General features: G+C 37.7%; 1 protein-coding gene across 4 annotated transcripts in view; it reads right to left on the reverse strand.

Annotated features, from left to right (window-relative positions):
- Positions 1 to 20727, reverse strand: part of ninj2 (ninjurin 2) — a 43013-nt gene that overhangs the window by 16183 nt on the left and 6103 nt on the right. The window contains exon 2 of one of the 4 annotated variants that reach the window (XM_056456012.1): positions 7821 to 7929. The exons of 1 other annotated variant lie outside the window; for it this stretch is intronic. In XM_056456012.1, the coding sequence (XP_056311987.1) occupies positions 7821 to 7826 (6 nt within the window). In that variant the 5' untranslated portion in view covers positions 7827 to 7929. Of the gene's footprint in view, positions 1 to 5170; positions 5298 to 7820; positions 7930 to 20727 lie in introns of those variants that run through there. 2 more of the 4 variants (XM_056456010.1, XM_056456009.1) reach the window with 2 other exon arrangements.

Here is a 20727-nt window from a genome sequence, read left to right on the forward strand (position 1 = left end):
TTTGCGCCACTGTGTCACCCTCATCAGTATGGATTTCAAAACAGACCGAAAGCATCACGAGGGTTAAATATTCATTCATTCTTTCTTTTTTCTTCAGCGTAGTCCCTTATTTATCAGGGGTTGCCACAGCAGAATGACTCACCAACTATTTTAGCATATATTTATATGATAACCCAGTATTGGGAAACATCCATACACACTCACATTCACACACACTCATATTCCAATTTCCCTATAGCGTATGTCTTTGGACTGTGGGATTAACCGGAGCACCCGGAGTAAACCCACGCAAACACTGGGAGAACATACAAACTCTGCACAGAAATGCACTGGCCCATCTGAAATTCGAACCAGCCACCTTCCTTTAGGGTTACATATATTTATAGTTAATTGTAATTAATTTAATAAGGCAGATTCAACACAGTTTGAGGTTGTTTAATAATTTTTTTGAGCACAAGATATTCTGGAAAATGCAGGAAACAAATAACTGTTGATGTTAATGGCTACCGGTTTCCATCATTCTTCAAAACATCTTCTTTTGTGTTCAACAGAACAGAGGGTGAGCGAATAATGACTTAGTGAATAAGTTTAAAGTGAACTATCCCTTTAAAGGTTCTTTGTGGAACCACAGAGCAGATTCCAATCAAAATTGGCGATAAAGATTGTTTTTGCTTCCATACATTTAAGACAAAGTTATGGGAAACTAATGAGACCTCCATGAGACGGGAAAGCAAGTTTAGAGTAACAAACTGGTCTTCAGGGTAGCATAAAACACACACACACACACACATACACACACACACATAGAATACTTGACTGTGCAAAGTCATAATGGAGCCCAAGAGAGAGGCTGATCTTCAGGAATTCATACTATCATCATCTGTGACCGCATATATATATATGTGTGTGTGTGTGTGTGTGAGAAAGATGAGTTAGAGAACAGGAAATGTTTACTTGACACTTTCAGCTCCAGAACAAAATTCCTTTTTTTTTTTTTTTTTGCCATGAAGCCACCAAACGTCCTTAATGTTTCCTGAAAGTGTGAATGATCTGAAATGTCGCTCTGGTGACTTGTCATTGGAGAAATTACATGACATGAGTGTTTGTGGACTCTCTGTAGTTTGAGGGTAAAGTTGTCCCTATAAAAGGGAGCTAAACTAGCACACGTCCCTTTAGGGACATTCATGGACGTCCTCAATTGAAAGAGTTACTCATACACAGTTGTTTTTCTAAACATTTATAGTTACACTTAATGCAAAAAAATAAATATATAAAATTATGTTTTTTTTATAAACAGAAAATTATTTGATATTGTGTCATAGCTATAGAAGCATTTACAATTTAAACTACGATTTAACATAAGTTTATTTAAAGTCAATTGTACTTTATAGTTTTCCCAGTGATGAGAAACATTTGCTGGATAAGTTGGCGGTTCATTCCACTGTGGTGACCGCAGATTAATAAAGGGACTAAGCCGAAAAGAAAATGAATGAATGAATGTACTTTATAGTGAATTTAAAATGCTATGTGCTCTAACATTTATTTAATAAAACTGGATTTAAAAGCTTTTCTTTATTTATTAATCTATTTTTTTTTTACAAAGTTACAATAACAGTGTTCGTTTATTATCTGATGTACACTCACTGGCCACTGTATTAGGTACACTTAATAAAGGTGGCTAACTGCTCGTTAACAGAAATTTCTAATCAGCCAATCACATGGCAGCAACTCACTGCATTTAGGCGTGTAGACATGGTCGAGACGATCTGCTGTAGTTCAAACCGAGCATCAGAACGGGGAAGAAAGGTGATTTAGGTGACTTTGAACGTAGCATGGTTGTTGGTGCCAGACGGGCTGGTCTGAGTATTTCAGAAACTGCTGATCTACTGGGATTTTCATGCACAACCATCTCTGGGGTTTACAGAGAATGGTCCAAAAAGGAGAAAATATCCAGTCAGCGGCAGTTCTGTGGGCGCAAATGCCTTGTTGATGACAGAGGTCAGAGGAGAATGGCCAGACCGGTTCCAGCTGATAGAAAGGCAACAGTAGCTCAAATAACCACTTGTTACAACCGAGGTCTGCAGAAGAGCATCTCTGAACACACAACATGTCCAACCTTGAGGCAGATTGGCTACAGCAGCAGAAGACTACAGTGGGTGCCACTCTTGTCAGCTAAGAACAGGAAACTGAGGCTACAATTCGCACAGACTCATCAAAACTGGACAATAGAAGATTAGAAAACGTTGCCTGGTCTGATGAGTCTCAATTTCTGCTGCGACAATCGGATGGTAGGGTCAGAATTTGGCATCAACAACATGAAAGCATGGATCCATCCTGCCTTGTATCGACGGTTCAGGCTGGTGGTGGTGATGTAATGGTGTGGGGGATATTTTCTTGGCACACTTTGGGCCCATTAGTACCAATTGAGCTGACCATGTCCATCCCTTTATGACTGCAGTGTACTCATCTTCTGATGGCTACTTCCAGCAGGATAACCCACCATGTACTAAAGTGTGAATCATCTCAGACTGGTTTTATGAACATGACAATGAGTCCACTATACCCAAATGGCCTCCACAGTCATTACATATCAATCCAATAGAGCACATTTGGAATGTGGTGGAACGGGAGATTCACATCATGGATGTTGAGCAGACTAATCTGCAGCAACTGCATGATGCAATCTTGTCAATATGGACCAAAATCTCTGTGGAATATTTCCAGGACCTTGTTGAATCTATGCCATGAAGTATTAAGGCAGTTCTAAAGGCAATAGGGGGTACAACCCGGTACTAGTAAGGCATACCTATTAAAGTGACCGGTGAGTGTATATTTTGTTTTAATCTAAATTAATCTTCTTTCAAACTCTGCTGTCTGGACATTCAAGTATATGTCCTCAACTAGAAAATACAATATTTCGATGACTTCAATAGCCTTTTATCAAACATAGTGTTGACATTAGTCTACAGTTTGTCCTGATTTATGAGTGTTCGGCTGGGTTTTATAAGGATAAAGCGATTCAAAACTGGACAACTGGGGAGCCACTTCAATAAACTGGGTCACAATGTTCGGCATTAACCCAGGACACACACTCACACATAATTGTGGTCCCCTGAAATTGCTTTAGAAGTGACATGCAGAATTCACAATAGACACAAACACACACACACACACACACAAAGTCCCCTAAAATTGCTTTAGAAATGGCATGCAGAATTCACAATAGACACACACACACACACACACACACACACACACACACACACAGACACAATCTGTACTCCTCTGTCCTTTGATAAACATTATCTCTCTGTGTGTTTCTCTCTGTCCTGGAAACAATAATAAGCAGAGAGAAATGCAGCGTGTGTGTGTGGAGCAGCTCCTGAGCTCAGGGTGGAGATCTGTGTTTTCCAGCAGTGTCTTATCAGTCTGTTTCTCTCTCCATTCCTGTGCATTTATTCTCTCTATCAGCCCTGAGCTCCGGCTGTTTTCCTGCCTATGAAAACAGCAGCTCACAGTAACTGGACTCCAGCAGACTCAGTCCTGTGATGTAAAGGGCACGAACGCACAATAACTTCTGACAAGTAGCGAAATAAAGAGATGTAGCAGAATTTAAAGGGATAGTTCACCCCAAAACTGAAAATTATATCATTTATTTTCCTTTCACTTATCACAAACCTGTTGAAGTTTCTTACTTCTGTTAAATACAAAAGAAGATATTTTGAAAAATGCTGGAAACCTGTAACCGTTGGCTTCATATCTGTTTTTCCTACACTCTCAGAAATAAAGGAGTACCTTTTCAAAAGATACATATTCTTACCCAAAGAGTCCACAGGGGTACCTCAAAGGTGCATATTAGTGCCCAAATGTACCTAAGAAGTACCTTTGAGGTACCATTATGGACCCTTCAGGTACAAATATGTATCTTTTGAAAAGGTACTGCCCCAGGGACAGCTCCTTTACCTTTATTTCTCAGAGTGTACTGTGGATGTTAATGGTTATAGTTTTCTTCAAAATATAAATAGTGTGTACACTGAAATAAATAAAAAATGAGCTGAAACAACACAGTTCTTGAGATTTTTTTGGGGCAACTTATCGTTCGATCCATTTAAATTTGTTAAGTCAGATTATTCGATTTGTGTTGGGACAACATGAATGAATTGTGTGGATTTTTTAACAGTGCATAGTGAGTGAATGTCATTTTTGGAGGAACTTTAATTTGCTTATTTTTTTTTTAAATGAAAAATTTATGTAATTACCCTGTTATTACCTGTTTATCTTTCACTATAAGAACAACGATTGCTTTTAAAAGATCCAGCAAAAAAAATGAAGGTTTCATTTCATTTATTTTCTTTATTTTCTGAATGTTTTATTGCAAATTTATTTCAAACATTTAAATGTAAAAAAAAATCCAATTTTAATAAATTAATATAACTTATACAACATACAGTACAATTCCCCACATTTTAATAGTTCCAGGAGTTTTTAAGCATATTTCATGAAATACATACATTCTGAAGCACAGTAAAAAAACATAAATAAGATATTTGAAAAATGATACGGATCAAATTAAAATAAATATCAGAAATATCACTTTTTTATATTCTTTTTATATCATAGTGAACATCTTCAAATGTAAAAAGAAAATAGTTGACTTTACTAAAAAAAAAAACAGAGTAAACTCGTTGCTTTATAATTATTAAGTAAACAAACTATGCATAATTAAAAAGTTAAGGCAATAAGTTTACTGACTTTTTTAAAGTAAAATCAACTTGTTGCTTTTAAGACAATGTGTTTACACAACCCAGGCTCATTCTGATTACATACATTTCTGGAGAGTGCCAAATAAATCCCAGGAGCTATGTTTTTTGCAGTCTTTGTTGTCGCAAATCCACCAGAGGCTGCTGTGTACACTTTTCAGATCTCAAATTTCTCTCGCGAGTGCCATTCACGCATGCTGTTCTTACATAAATCCACCAGACGCTGCTGTCAACTGTCTGACTGACTGACCGATCGACTGACCCACCCTCCTCCTAAACCAAACCGATAGTGTTTTCAAATGCCCCTATTGACCAGCGCCCACCCACTTCCCTGTTTTTAGATTTTACCACATTCTCACCCTGTTATTTTACTTGTTTAATTTCTTTTGTGGCTTTTGTTTTTGTCTTACCCAGGTACTGGAACCTTTCTTCGGCAGACTGAACCCCATCGTCACGGTCAACTCCGCTCTGCATCTCAAATCCTCCGACATACGTGGTGAGCCACTGGACAAACTGGTAACAACAGAAAAGCCATCCATATGGAGGTAAGCGCTAAGCTGGTTAGTGCGAAAAGGAACGTTATCAAACCGCCCCGTATTATTCCATCTGTTAAAGATGAAATGCAGCCATACGTACCTCTGGCTAAATAATTAGTGATCTCCAGAAATATATATAGAGGTACTTTTCATTATGAGCCTATGTTGATTTACTCACTTTTCAAAAGTAAAGTAACTAATCACTTTTTACAGTGTACAATTATATACATACACTCAGAAATAAAGGCACAAAATCTGTCACTGGGGTGGGACCTTTTCAAAAGGTACACTTTTGTACCATACTGGTGGACATTAAAACCTTTAGGGTACACTTTTGTACCTTTAAGGTTGACTTTTGCACTTTTAAGGTTGACTTTTGTACCTTTACATTACTGTGAGGTACACATTTGAACATTTTACGTATTAATATGTACCTTTTAAGGACCTGTTAGGAGCAAAAATGTACCTTTTGAAAAGTTACTGCCCCAGTGACAGATTTTGTACCTTTATTTCTGAGAGTGTACATTTTTATCCCCATCCCACCAACAGACTATTAGATAAGCTGCTCGTTTGCAGTAAAACCAACCCATTTACCCCCACTTCCCATGATTCACCATCACTGGCCTGTAATCATACAAGAGGGCACCAGATATTTCAAAGGGAATTTAAAGCACGTTGGAAATGACAGATGATTATACTGCAGGCATTTAGCCCTGTCAGACTGACCTCGAACTTACTCAGATTTATACAGAACGTTACTATATCATTACAGCAGTGCTCTTTAATTGTGTCTAGGTTAACATTAAAGTTAGAGCATGCGTGAATGTGTGTGTACTTGTATAAGTATCTTTGTGAGGCCGCTTTGAGTTTTAGACCATCAGAGTTAAATGAGGATGTACAGTAAATTGATTTTTAATGGGATAGTCACACCAAAAATGCATTTACTCGTCCTTCACTTATTCCAAACCTGAATGTTGGGGGGGAAAACAGCTATTGACTTCCATAGTATTTTTTGTTCCTACTATGGAAGTCAATGGCTCCTTTTTTTTCCAACATTCTTCAAAATATCTTGTTTTCTATTGTACTGAAGAAAGAAATTCTGTCACATTTTATTTTAATGAATAGTTAACGCCATTAACAAACCATAAACTAAGACTTTTAGCTCATTAAACCACTAATTAGCTGCTTATTAATAGCTAGTAAGGTAGTAGTTTGGTTTAGGTGTTATGTAGGATTAGAAATGAACTGTAAAATAAGATCATACTTTATTAGTGCTTATAAACAGCTTCAATATCTTCTTAATTGGCAGGGAATAATCCAGTAGTAAATGGTGTGAATTGCTATTTAAACTATAGTTACCAGCAATTCAGACAAAAAGTTTAGATCCACTCCTGTGTTACACTGTAAAACCCAATAAGAAAGCAGATTCCTGTTCTGCTGGTCAATTGGCAAACATCATTAGTGAAAGCGTCCTCTGTGTGTGCATGTGTGTGTGTAGAAGCATCATGGGAGTTCTGGCCCCCAGCACAAAGCATTGGTGGTGTCATATTACAGTGGAACGTCCAGTTTGTCAAATGATTACTAAAGTGCCTGAAAACACATTGTAGGTCGTGTGTGTGTGTGTGTGTGTGTGTGCGTGCGTGCGTGTGTGCGTGCGTATGTGTAATGACTCATCCTGCTCTGAAGGCCATGTAATGTCTAAGACACTTCCCCAGATGTGTCCTGCAGGGTAACAAGTAGCTCAATGAAACAGCTCAGAGAGGGAAAAATGATTAACTCTTCATGGTACTTTCACTAAATTGTGAACAATAAGATTAATTTGTTAACGTCGGTTAATTATATCAGTTCAACTGAATGAAATATGAAGCTAAAATGAACTAAACATGATCAATTGTGTTATTGTTATTTGAAGTTAACAAAGATTATTAAATAGTGGAACAAATAAATGTCTCGTTTTTAGTTAATGCATTGATCGATGCATTTATTTCTCATAATTTCGCATTATACAGTATATAAGCGGCTGAATTGAGAATTATTAACCATTCTCTGAAATTCAGTTCATTTTAAAATATTTCTCAAGTGCTACTTATTATAGAGACAAGGTTTTTTATTACATTTGTAAACATGATAGTTTAATAACTAATTTCTAATTTTATTTTACATTTATTTTGTTATCATAATTATGACAGTACTTAATATTTTTGTAGTTATGTTGCAAGATACTAGTATTAAGTTTAAAGTTAAATTTAAAGGCTTAACTTATTAGTTTAATAGACAAGTTAGGTTAACTAGGCAAGTTATTGGAAGACAGTGGTTTAGCCAATAGGTGGGAAATGATTAATGGAGCGATAATATCAACACAGACTCATTGTGAAAACGTACTCCCATATACGTTTATGGAGAGCGCAAATTATGTAGCCAGAGCTACGTATGGCTGCATTTCTTCTTTAAAGCAAATGCTATTGAGTGGTAAGACGCCATCGATGGCTTCTGTTTCTTTTCGCGCAACTGGCTGACCGCTTACCTCCATATGGATGGCTTTTCTGCTGTTAACAGCTCGCCCAGTGGCTCACTGTGTACGGCGGCGGACTTGAGACGCAGAGAAGAGTTGACCACGAGTCTGATCCAGGGAGCTGAAAACAAAAACAAAAGCCAAAACAAAATATAATCAAGTATATAACAGGGTGAGAATGTGGTAAAATCTGAAAATGTGTTAAAAATTAGGCGAGGGCTTTTGTTTTCTGGATTGCTTTTGAAAACACTGAGGGTGGGTGAGGTTATTTGTCGGTACGTCGATCAGTCAGTCGACAGCGGCCTCTGGTGGATTTACGTGAGAACAGCAGGCGCGAATGGCACTCCCAAGAGAAATTTGACATCTGGAAAAGCATAAACAGTGGCCTTTGGTGGATTCACGAAAACAAAAACCGCAAAAAATGTAGCTCCTGGGACGTATTTTGCTCTCTCCACAAATTTATACAGGGGTACATATTTAAAATGAGCCTATGTTAATTGTTTCTTATACATTATATTATATCAAACTACTAAAATGTCAATAAAAGTCACTTTGTTAAACTGTAAAGTTGAAATTTCAACATCAAAAGTCGACAGAGCAGAGATCAACATACCACAATGCAATTCACAACCATAAATAAACAGAAAACACTTGTGAATCACAAAATACAGAAACTGTTAAATAACAGATATTTTTAGGTGTATTATGGTTATTTGAAGCTAACAAAATTATTAAATATTGTAACATGATTTGCTCATTGATAATTGAAGCATTTATATGTATACACACACAGACAAACACAGTATAAATCTTAAGTAATTGATTTATTTTGCGGACACTATTGACTTGTGGTAGCGTGAGAATGTCAGATGTCATTTATGAATGCGCTTTTCATCAGTATTTTTTCAAAACGTCAAAAACCATGTGCATTCCTCAAACTGTGTCTGTGCGCATTCCGTTTATGAAAACTCAACAAAGCAGCGATTCCTTTGTGAATGCTGAAAACAGAAAATCGGAGTGGCAAACAAACAGTTCAAAGACCTGAAGAAGAATAGCTTTTTTTTGGCTTTGCGTGAGCACATCAATCAAAGAGTCGAGCGAATTCCCAGAGACAGGAAAGTCTACATCTGAGTCAAACAGGCTTTATAAATAATCTCAGAATACATCAAACATCTCACTGATGTCTGGTCAAATGGACAGGTGCCAAACGATTTTATTGGAGATCAAAATCAATCTTAACTGATCAAAATGTGAAAGAATTGTGTCTATAGCATGCTAGAAGAACAGTATTTTACAAAATAACCAAAGCACTAAAATAATAATAATAATAATAAGAAGAAGAAGAAGAAGAAGAAGAAGAAGAAGAAGAAGATATAAAAGTTTGTCAAGACAAACATTAGGCTATAATTCTACTACAGTGCATCTGGAAAGTGCATCTTTCCACATTTTTCATGTTACAGGCTTTTTCCAAAATGGATTAAATTGATTTATTTCCTCAAAATTCTACACACAATACCCCATAATAACAATGTGACAAAGGAGTTTTTGAAATTGTTGAAAATTTATTAAAAATAAAAAAGCTGAAAAATCACATGTACAGAAGTATTCACAGAGAGCATTTGATGAGAGCAGCGGAAATTTTTCTGTAACCTTCCCCAGCCTTGTGCCTCAAGACAATCTTGTCTCTGAGGTCTACAGACAATTCCTTTGTCTCCATGCTTGGTTTGTGCTTTGACATGCACTGTCAACCCTGGGACCTTATGTAGACAGGTGTATGCCTTTTCAAATCATGTCCAATAAACTGAATTTGCCACAGGTGAACTCCAATTAAGCTGCTGAAACATCTCAAGATTGATCAGTGGAAACATAATGCACCTGAGCTCAATTTAGAGCTTCACAGCAAAGGCGGTGAATACTTATATACATGTGATTTGTCATTATGGGGTATTGGGTGTAGAATTTTGAGGAAATAAATGAATTTAATCCATTTTGTAATAAGGCTGTAACATAAAAAAAAAATGTAGAAAAGATGAAGCGCTATGAATACTTTCCGCATGCACTGTATATCTGAACATTTCCAGTGTCTACCAGAGCAAAGTTTAGTGTTTGCGCAGCTTACACTCACTCGTGTGCAAATCTCATAGTAAAAACTAAATAATTGTTTAAACAAACACTGAATCCAAAAACCACACAAATGCAACGAACTAAAGTAAAATTAATATACAATTCAGACATACTTCTTCATGGTAAAGGTCATAAATGTGGTTAAAACTTCCTAATTTACATTATAGAAGTTGTTGAAACTTAAAAATTATATATAATCATGGGAGCCAAGATGGCTCAGTGGTTAGCACTTTCATCTCACGGCAAGAAGGTCGCTGGTTCGAGTCCCAACTTGGCCGGTGGGTGTTTCTGTTTAAAGTTTGATGTTCTCCCCTTGTTGGCGTGGGTTTCCTCCGGGTGCTCCGGTTTCCCCCACAAGTCCAAAGACATGCGCTAAAGGTGAATTGAATAAACTAAATTAGCCATAGTGTATGTGTGTATGGGTGTTTCCCAGTACTGGGTTGCGGCTGGAAGAGCATCCACTGCATAAAACATATGCTGGATAAGTTGGGGGTTCATTCCACTGTGGCGACCCCTGATGAATAAAGGGAGTAAGCCAAAGGAAAATGAATGTATACAGTCATGTACTTGACTGATGTGCTGGTCTGTAAAAAGTGCATCTACAGATGTTTCTATAAAAAGCCGCAGGGCATTTTTTCCTCCACAGAATGAGTGCTTATTAATTCTGAAAAACTATTATTTATTTTTGCTATCATGATTTTATTTCAGTTCCATTTTTAGTGACTGTTGTTCGTTAGTTGTACATTTATTGTGATTTTTTTACCATTTTATTTCATTCATTCATTTTCTTTTCGGTCCCTTTAATCAATCTCAGGTTGCCACAGCGGAATGAACCGCCAACTTATCCAGCATATGTTTTACACAGCGAATGCCCTCCTAGCTACAACCTAACACAGGGAAACAGCTATACACACTCATTCACACACATACACTACAGACAATTTAGCTTACCTAAGTCACCTGGACCGCATGTCTTTGGACTGTAGGGGAAACCGGAGCACCCAGAGGAAACCCAGGCCAACACGAGGAGAACATGCAAACTCCACACAGAAATGCCAACTGACCCAGCCAAGGCTTGAACCAGCGACCTTCTTGCTATGAGGCGATCATGCTACCCGCTGCGCCACCTTGACACCCACAGTTTTAGTTTTCATTGACTTAATGAACCTTTCTCTGGTCCAGTTGTTTTCAGATACACTGAAAAAAATGATTCATTGGATTTACTACATTTTTTTAAAGTAAGTGGTTGCAAACAATTTATATGGGCTGAATTTAAACATTTAGTGATGTTCAACCTAATTTATTTGTTTAAATTCAGCCCATATAAATAGTTTTCAACCAAAATAGTTTGCAACCACTTACCTTAAAAATGTAGTAAATCCAATGAAGCATTTTTGTCAGTGCACGTGCAGCTCGTGTCTTTCAGTTTTCAGTGGTGTTGGACACACACACGCACACAGCAATGCTGACTGACTGCTTGAACACTGACAGCATGATTGATGGTTCATAGCTCAGCTTGTCAGTTTAAATGACTTTATCCAGTCACATCTGTCCCCTTGACAGCGTTTCTCATGGAGAAAGAGGGAAGGAAATACAGTGTTGTTTAGCTGGCCAAATCAACGGGTGATCGGCAGTGAAAGGCAGGAAAACCCTGGAGGAAAGTCTCCTGCTGAGATGTCACATGTGGAAGCCAAACATGTGGGGTTTTCTGGGGTTGTGCCTTCTGATTCCAGATTAGAGACTTTGGGAATCATATTCGCCCCTCTGACATGAAAGCTTGTCATCAGAGGCAACGTGAAGATTTAGTTTGACTGAATTCTATAAGAGGGCTTTGAGAAGGCATCGGTGCGAATGTTTGTTCGAGATGGCAGAAGATTATTAAGAGAAATATGTGGCTCATTGCTTAGTACTTTCGCTTCACAGCAAGAAGGTTGCTGATTCGAGTCCCGGCTCGGCCAGTTGGCATTTCTGTGTGGAGTTTGCATGTTCTCCCCATGCTGGCGTGGGTTTCCTCCTGGTGCTCTGGTTTCCCCCACAGTTTAAAGACATGCACTATAGGTGAACTGGGTGAACTAAATCGGCTATAGTGTATGAATAAGTGTGTGAATGCGAGAGGGTATGGGTGTTTTCCAGTACTGGGTTGCGTCTGAAAGGGCTTCGGCTGCATAAAATGGAATATGTAAATAATATTCCATATGTTGGAATAGTTGCTGGTTCATTCCGCTGTGGTGACCCCTGATAAATAAGTGACTAAGCCGAAGAAAAATGAGTGATTGAATGAATAAAAAGTGCAACAGAACGGCATTTATCTGAAATCCAATGCTTGTGTGACATTATACACTAAGTTTGGGCTCAGCTTTGTTTTTTTGGGGGGTGGGGGGGGGGGGGGGGATTGATCGTTTTTTTAAACAACAATTTTTATTTTAAGTCAAAATAACCTAATACAGTTTGAAAGAAAGAAAAAAATAATAGTAATATTAATTAATACAGAAATAACATATTTGTCTACTATATACTTTCGATGTCAATCAGTTCCACAAAAGAGTCACCATCTAGACCCCTCAAAAAGTCATATAATACTTAGAAATAATACTTTTGTTTAGTAAGGGTGTATTAAATTGAGGAATAAGTGACGTGTAAAACATTTATGTTGCAAAAAGTTTCTATTTTGAGCTGCACTTTGAACATTCTGCTCTTTAAACTTCCTGTCGTGTTCGGGTCAAATCTGACCGATTTACAACTAAAACTACTCATAAATATTGTGTTTTACATCTGATTGCCTCAAAGCCTTATGAAATCCTCCACACTATGCATTTGAACATATAAAAGTTATGATCACCTCTTTCATAGAATTTTTAGTCTTTTAGTCAACCTTGTTACACCTGTGGTGATCCCGACAAAAGTGTCTGCCATAGAAAATGAATGGGTGTCCAGACTATATTCATCCATCAGACTGAAATCCCCATATACTGTACACCACTATTTGTTTGCAATATTGTTTTAATTTCTATTTTATTCTTTGTATGCATTTGTTTATCTATTTAGTCTAGCTAAGCATAATAAGTCATGTTTAGTTCATTTATTTAAATAATTTACAATTTTGTATCCATAAAATACACATTGTAAAATTGATGAGTTGACCCTACTTAAAAAAAAAAAGTGTATGAGTAAACTCATTCATTCATTCCTTTTCCTTCGGCTTAATTCTATATTTATCAAGGGTCATCACAGTGGAATGAACCACCAACTATTCCGATATATGTTTTACGCAGCGGATGCCCTTCCAGCTGCAACCCAGTACTGGGAAACATCCATACACACTCATTCACACACACACACACACACACACACGCACACACACACTCAAACACTACGGACAATTTAGCCTACCCAATTCACCTATAGCACATGTGTTTGGAGTGTGGGGGAAACCGTAGCACCCGGAGGAAACCCACCCCAACATGGGGAGAACATGAATACTCCAAATAGAATGCCAACTGGCCCAGCCAGGACTCGAACCAGCATACCTGCCAACATTTGTCCCTGAAAATTGAGAGAAATCTGGGGTTAGGTTTCAGGGTGAGGTGTCTAAATAACACTGTTGAGAACCGGGTACTGTGTACTGTGGTGTTAGTAACTGCACTATGAAGCGTGTTTTGGGTGGCCGCTGCAATCGGATCCTACACCAAAGTTGACAACCCAGAGGTTTCACAAACTGTACCAAAATGCTGAGGACCGGGAGTTTTCTGGGAGAAATAACAAAACGGGAGGGTGGCGGGAGATACGTCTGAAATACGTAATACGGGAGTGAAATACGGGAGTGTAGGCAAACCAGCAACCTTGTTGCTGCGAGGCAACAGTGCTAACCACTGAGCCACTGTGCCGCCAGAGAGTAAATATGTTTCCTTATAATTATTAAGTGCACTGTAAAAAAGCTATTAGTTGACTTCCACAATTTCCATAATTATAAAAATTAAGTTAAGTCAACCTAAAAGCTCCAAGTCACATTGGGTTTACTTACATTGTTTTAAGTAAAGTCAACTTGTTGTTTTTAAGTCAATGTCACTTTAAGTAACTAATCACAGTGTAAACAAACTATGTGGATAATTATAAAAGTTACTGTAAGTCAATGGGTTTACTGAATTTATTTATAAGTAACTACTGTAATCACTCTTTACAGTGCACTTGAAAAACTATTATGCTTAACAATTGCTATTAACTCTTTAAGTTAATAGCCTGTTCACCATTTATTCGTTTTGCAATATAGAGCAGACTAAGCACTTGTAATTCTAACAAAAATATCCATTAATTAAGAAGAATATAAAGAAAAACACTTCAATACACACACACACACACACACACACACACACACACACAAAGCATAGGTGTTAGATTATATAACCGGTTCCTGTTATATAAGCTTTCCCTCTATAACCCCTTTCCCCCACAGACTCTTAGCCAATGTGTTTTCACTTTAAAACATGCTAGGCTTCGCATTAACCTGTGTCCTTTAGTCAGAATGGCCAGCTCATGCTCTGCTATGAGAGGCATGTCTGTTAAACATGATGCTGGTCTGTCACACACCAATATAATACGGGTGTGGATTCAATATTGCTTGGTCCCAAATGACACCAGCTCTGCTGCAGTAGTCCAGCAGCTTTAATGGTGCACTGATGGAAAGCAGCTTTGTGTGTGTGTGTGTGTGTGTGCGTGTGCGTGTGTGTGCGTGTGTGTGTGTGTGTGTGTGTGTGTGTGTATGTGTGTATGAGGCACAATGAGTCATTTGTGGGATTTTAAAGCAGTGAGGAAGGTGTCAGATATTTTCATTGAGGATGTGTTGTGGTCAAATGGCGCTGCTTGGATGAAGTCGAGACCACAAAGAAAGTTTGTTTGTATGTTGCGACACGTTTTTTAGGGAGAGTCTAGATTGGTGGTCAAAAAAATAAAAAATAGATGATCTTCTTGGGTTTCCATGCTGTTCATCTGCAGTGTTGGGAAAGGTTCGCCTTGACAGTAATTGATTGTAATCTTAAGCCTTTATAGTTTAAGCCTTTATTATATCTTAATCTAAAAAATAAAATATAATGCTAAAATAACATGTATTACTTTCCTTTAAAAAGTGTAAGAGGTCAATCTTTGTGTTGTTTTAAGTGACTCAAAATTGTAATATATTACTTTTAAAAATAATTTTCCCCCAAAACGGACTCAAACAAATGTTCAAGACAAGTACTGTGAAACTCGCATGTTTATTTAATAAAAGCAGCCAATTAGAGGCCATATTGGAGATCAAAATTTGAAAAATAGTCACACTTTATTTTCTTTCATTCATTTTCCTTCAGCTTAGTCTCTATTTCAGAGGTTGCCACAACGGAATGAACCACCAACTAATCTGGCATATGTTTCACGCAGTAGATGCTCCTCCAACCCAGTATTAGGAAATACCCATACACACTCATTCACACACTCATACACTGGCCAATTTAGTTTATTCAATTCACCCCTGCATGTTTTGTGGGGGAAACCAGAGCACCCGGAGGAAACCAACACGAACACTAGGAGAACATGCAAACTCCACACAGAAATGCCAACTGACCCATCTGTGACTCGAACCAGCGAACTTCTTGCTGTGAGGCGACAGTACTAACCATTGAGCCACCACATTACTTTCCTTAAAAAGTATAATACGTAAAACTTTTAGTTGTTTTAAGTGACTCGAGATTGTAATATATTACATTTAAAATTTTCCTACAAAACTGAATTGGAAGCCATATTGGAGATCCAAATTAGGAAAAAAACTATAGTCAGACTTTATTTTAAGGTACAATTTTTGCTTTTAACAAACTATTATCACAATATTATTTGTTAAATCCTCATAAATGATAAGCATTTTCTAAGACATGTTTTAAGCTCACATGTAAGAGAGAGTTGAAGCAAATATTGTGCATCTAGGCAAATACTTTGCTTATTTCACATCATTCGCATCACCCACCCCAAATTTGCCTCTATTCACACATTTGCATTGACTTGCATGTAATCTACTCATAACTACATTTGATCACACTGTATTTTAAGGTACAATTCTCTATATTAATAAACCATTAACTATGACTGTTCCGTCAACAAACTTTTAATTTGATGTTTATTAATAGTAGATAGGTCATATTTAGTATGTAGAATCAGATCATGCAGAATATGTACCTGTACTTATATAATAAACAACCAGTATCTTAATAATAGGCAGGTAATAAGCATTTAATAATAGTAAGAATTAGCATTTAAAGTGTTACATTATATTTTCATTTGGTGTCAATTGTCAAGGCAACATTCCACATGTGTTGTGTTGACATGCTGCTGTCAGGGTCACTGCACCAATGCAAGCCCTCTGGTACTAATGACATTGCAGAAAGGCATGCATGCTGACAAGGATGCTAAAAACAGCAACATAAGCCACCAATGCACCCCTTAAGGACAGTTTACTTGGTAAGCTCTAACTAGCCTTCGTCACACCCATCCAAGTCACGGCACCAGTTTAACACTGAGCTGTACCTGCCTCTTTCCAAACGGGATTAAAACCAGCATTTCTGGCTATAGGAGTGAGTTTTACGCACTGTCAGTAAACTGTCCGGACAGTAGTTTTTCTTGTTAGTAACTTTGAGCTTAGTGTACAAATATTTGACCTAATTTCAATCCTTTTCTCGGTTTTTACTCTATTAACATAAAAAAAATATGTTAATAAGCAGCTTCTGTATTTTTGTTTTTCTTTTATTTATGGTTGTGAATTGCATGACAGGATGTTGATCTCTGCTCTGTCGATTTTTGAAGTTGAAAATTTAACTCTTTTGACGCAATGGCGTCATAGTGCTCAAGATATTGTGCAGTAGCTCTTCAGGGCGTCCCGAGTTTGAATCCCGGCACGAGGACATGTCCCGACTCTACCCATCACCCCCCCCCCCTCTCTCTCTCTCTCTTTCACTTCATTTCCTGTCTAATTACTTTCTTATCTAATAAAGACAAAAAGGCCTAAACTAAATCTTTAAAAAAACGAGAAAATTCGACTCTAGAGTTTAACAAAGTGACTTTTATTGACATTTTAGTAGTTTGAAATAATATAATGTATAAGAAATAATATATAGAGAGAAATAAGCAACCCAGGCTCATTCTAATTACGTACCCTTATATACATCTCTGGAAATACCTCCCAGGAGGTTTTTTTTTTTGTAGTTTTTGTTTTCACAAATCCACCAGAGGTCGCTGTGTACACTTTTTGATATTTTATTCAAATTTCTTTCACGAGTGCCATTTGCGCCTGCTATTATCATGTAAATCCACCAGAGGCCGCTGTCGACTGACTGACTGACTGATCGACTGACTTGCCCTCCTCCTTTCCTAAACCCAACCGATAGTGTTTTCAAAAGCACCGACTGACCCGTCCACGGCCTTCCCTAATCCCAACCGACAGTGCTTTCAAAAGGAATCGAGAAAATGAAAAGCCCTTGCAGCAGCCTGATTTTTACCAAGTTTTCAGATTTTACCACATTCTCACTCTGTTATTTACTTGTTTATTTAATTTTTTGGCTTTTGTTTTTGTCTGACCTGCTTTCTGGAACTGTTCTTCACCAGACTCATACCCTGTCGTCACGGTCAACTTCTCTCTGCGTCTCAAGTCCGCCAACGTAAGCGGCGAGCCACTGGACAGACTGGTAACAGCATAAAACCCGTCCATACGGAGGTAAGCGGTCAGCTGTAGCATTCATTTTAAAGACGAAATGCAGCCATATGTACTTCTGGCTATAAAATTTGCAATCTCCAGAAATATATATAGGGCTACGTTTTCAGAATGAGCCTATATTGGAAATAAGTCTTTAAAATAATAGAAAATATACTGGCAGTTTATTACAAGGTTTTTGTATCATAATAGACAACACCAACCCAAACAATATATCACTTAAACTATTAAAAATGTAATAAAAGTCTCTTTTTCCAACTTCTTAAGGTTAAAAGTTGTTGGAAGAAAGATCAAGATCCTACAATGCATTTCAAAAGAATAAATAAATAGGAAAAAATTAAAACATGAATCACAAAATACAAAAAACTGCTAATTTATGGAAATTTTTTAACAGTGCATTGTAGAATCCCCAAATCATACCAACTAGACTAACTCAAACACAATGCTGTTTAAATATTCAACCATATTCATTCTTCTCTCTCTTCTTAAAATATAAAAAGCATGTACGCTTCCAGACAAGAATGTATAAGCATGACTGCAGTAATATGCGTTACACAATTGGGTGTTCACTCGAATTGTTATGCACTCCTAAAATAACGTGATATAATCAGTTTATCCCTGCAAAGAAGAAATTAACTGGCTGGACAGCGTGACTACTCCATATTTCATAACACATCGCTTAGCAAAACAAAAAAGGAGCAAAAATGTGTCTCTGATTATAAAGCTAGACAAACTCAAGAGCTTCTAAGTGCTCTAGTGCAAGGATGAGTTTGACAGTGTCCAGATATAAATGATCTAACACTTGTCTGGCAGCTTTTCCAGTTCAATTCATGATCAGGAGGAGACTGATAATTCTCCAAATGTTTCTTAATTTAATACAGGACTCGTTTTGAATGAAATATTCTAAATTAGGGCTGAACAATATATCATTTGAGCATTGATATCACTTGTGTGAAGGTGTGTATTCGCAATAATCACAATGCAGCATTAGATTATTCAATAAAGGTATTATTCTATATATATTTTTGATTCATTTATACAATGATGACCGTGTTATTTTACATTTGATTGATCAATTTCTGTACTCGAATACTTACACTCCCAAAAAAATCATAAAACACTGTGTATTTCACTTTTATTTTTGCTCTGTATGCTTGTACTGTATTATAATTTAGGCAGATGCGCTGCATAGAAAAAGATTTGATCATCCCAGTTGATCTAAATTAATAAAATCTTTCCAAATAGAGCTATTAAAAAAATCTGGTGAAATTATATTTATATCACAATATATATCGCAGCTAAACAAAATAATGCAATGTTAAATATTTCCAATATTGTGCAGCCCTTCTCTGAATATGTCGTTATATGGTGGACAAACATCTACACTCACTGGTTACTTTATTAGGTACACCTATCCAACTGCTCGATAACGCAAATTTCTGATCAGCCAATCTCATGGCAGCAACTCAATGCTTTTAGGCATGTAAACATGGTCGAGACGATCTGCTGCAGTTCAAACTGAGCATCAGAATGGGGAAGAAAAGTGATTTAAGTGACTTTGAACGTGGCATGATTGTTGGTGCCTGATGGGCTAGTCTGAGTATTTCAGAAACTGCTGATCTACTGGGATTTTCACGCAAATCCATCTCTAGGGTTTACAGAGAATGGTCAGAAAAAAAGAAAATATCCTGCAGAAGAGCATCTCTGATGCACAACACGTCCAACCTTGAGGCAGATGGGCTACAGCAGCAGAAAACCACATCGGGTGCCATTGCTGTAAGCTAGGAACTGGAAACTGAAGCTACAATTTGCACAGGCTCACCAAAATTGGAGAATAGAAGATTGGAGAAACGTCTGATCTGATGAGTCTCAATTTCTGCTGTGACATTCGCATGGTAGAGTCAGAATTTGGCGTCAACAGCATGAAAGCATGGATCCATCCTGTCTTGTATTAATGGTTCAGGCTGCTGGTGGTGTAATGGTGTGGGGGATATTTTCTTGGCACACTTTGGGTCTATTAATAGCAACTGAACATCGCGTCAACGCCACAGCCTACCTGAGTATTGCCATGTCAATCCCTTTATGACCACAGTTTTAATTTGTAAATTGCAAGGTCCCGGAACAGATCAGGGTAACGGATCCAGCATGTTACCAGTGGAGGGAGAGGTGTCGCAGACGAAAGTGAAGAGTGGGGGGTGGTGGGTGGATGTCGTGGACGAAATAAAGAGGGTTGGGGAGTCGCAGAAAAAAGTGAAGAGCTGGCTGGGCGGGGCGGGGGTGTGTGTGAGGAGGTGGATTGGTAAAAAGAGGTACCAGAACAGATTTCAGAGGAGCTGGATCCGGCTTGTTCCAGTACAAATAAGGCCCTGCTCTGACGGCTACTTCCAGCAGGATAACATGCCATGTCATAAAGCACGAATCATCTTAGACTGGCTTCTTTGACATGACAATGAGTTCACTGTACTCAAATGGCCTTCACAGTCACCAGATCTCAATTCAATAGAGCACCTTTGGGATGCGGTGGAACGGGAGATTTGCTCATGGATGTGCAGCAGACAAATCTGCTCTCAACAAATCGGGTGATGCTCATGTCAATATGGACAGTATCTTGGAGGTATTTTCCAGTACCTTGTTGAATCTATGCCACAATGGATTAAGGCAGTTCCGAAGCCAAAAGCGGGTCCAACTCAGTACTAGTACTAAGGTGTACCTAATAAAGTGGCCGGTGAATGTATATTACGTGTTATCCATCAGTCAGTGTTATAATTCTGACAAACAAACCTAATTACCAATAATGCGCTTACATAACCCATGTTTGGCCATTAATGTAAACTACATTTAAAAAATTAAATACTGCACATGGATTTCATTATAATAAACTCATAGTGGCATAAACCATCTGGTCATGTGCTTACATTTTTACAGGCCCCCTTCATAGATGACAGCATAATTGTGCAAATCTATAATTCATCCCACATCTGGTAGCTCTTATATCTGCCCAGCATTCCTCTGTGCTTTTAACTATTAGCTCATACTGTTGCTGCAACAGCACCAATGCATTTTTGGACA

Source organism: Danio aesculapii, chromosome 4 (assembly GCF_903798145.1).
Source record: "Danio aesculapii chromosome 4, fDanAes4.1, whole genome shotgun sequence".
Lineage (NCBI taxonomy): Eukaryota > Metazoa > Chordata > Actinopteri > Cypriniformes > Danionidae > Danio > Danio aesculapii.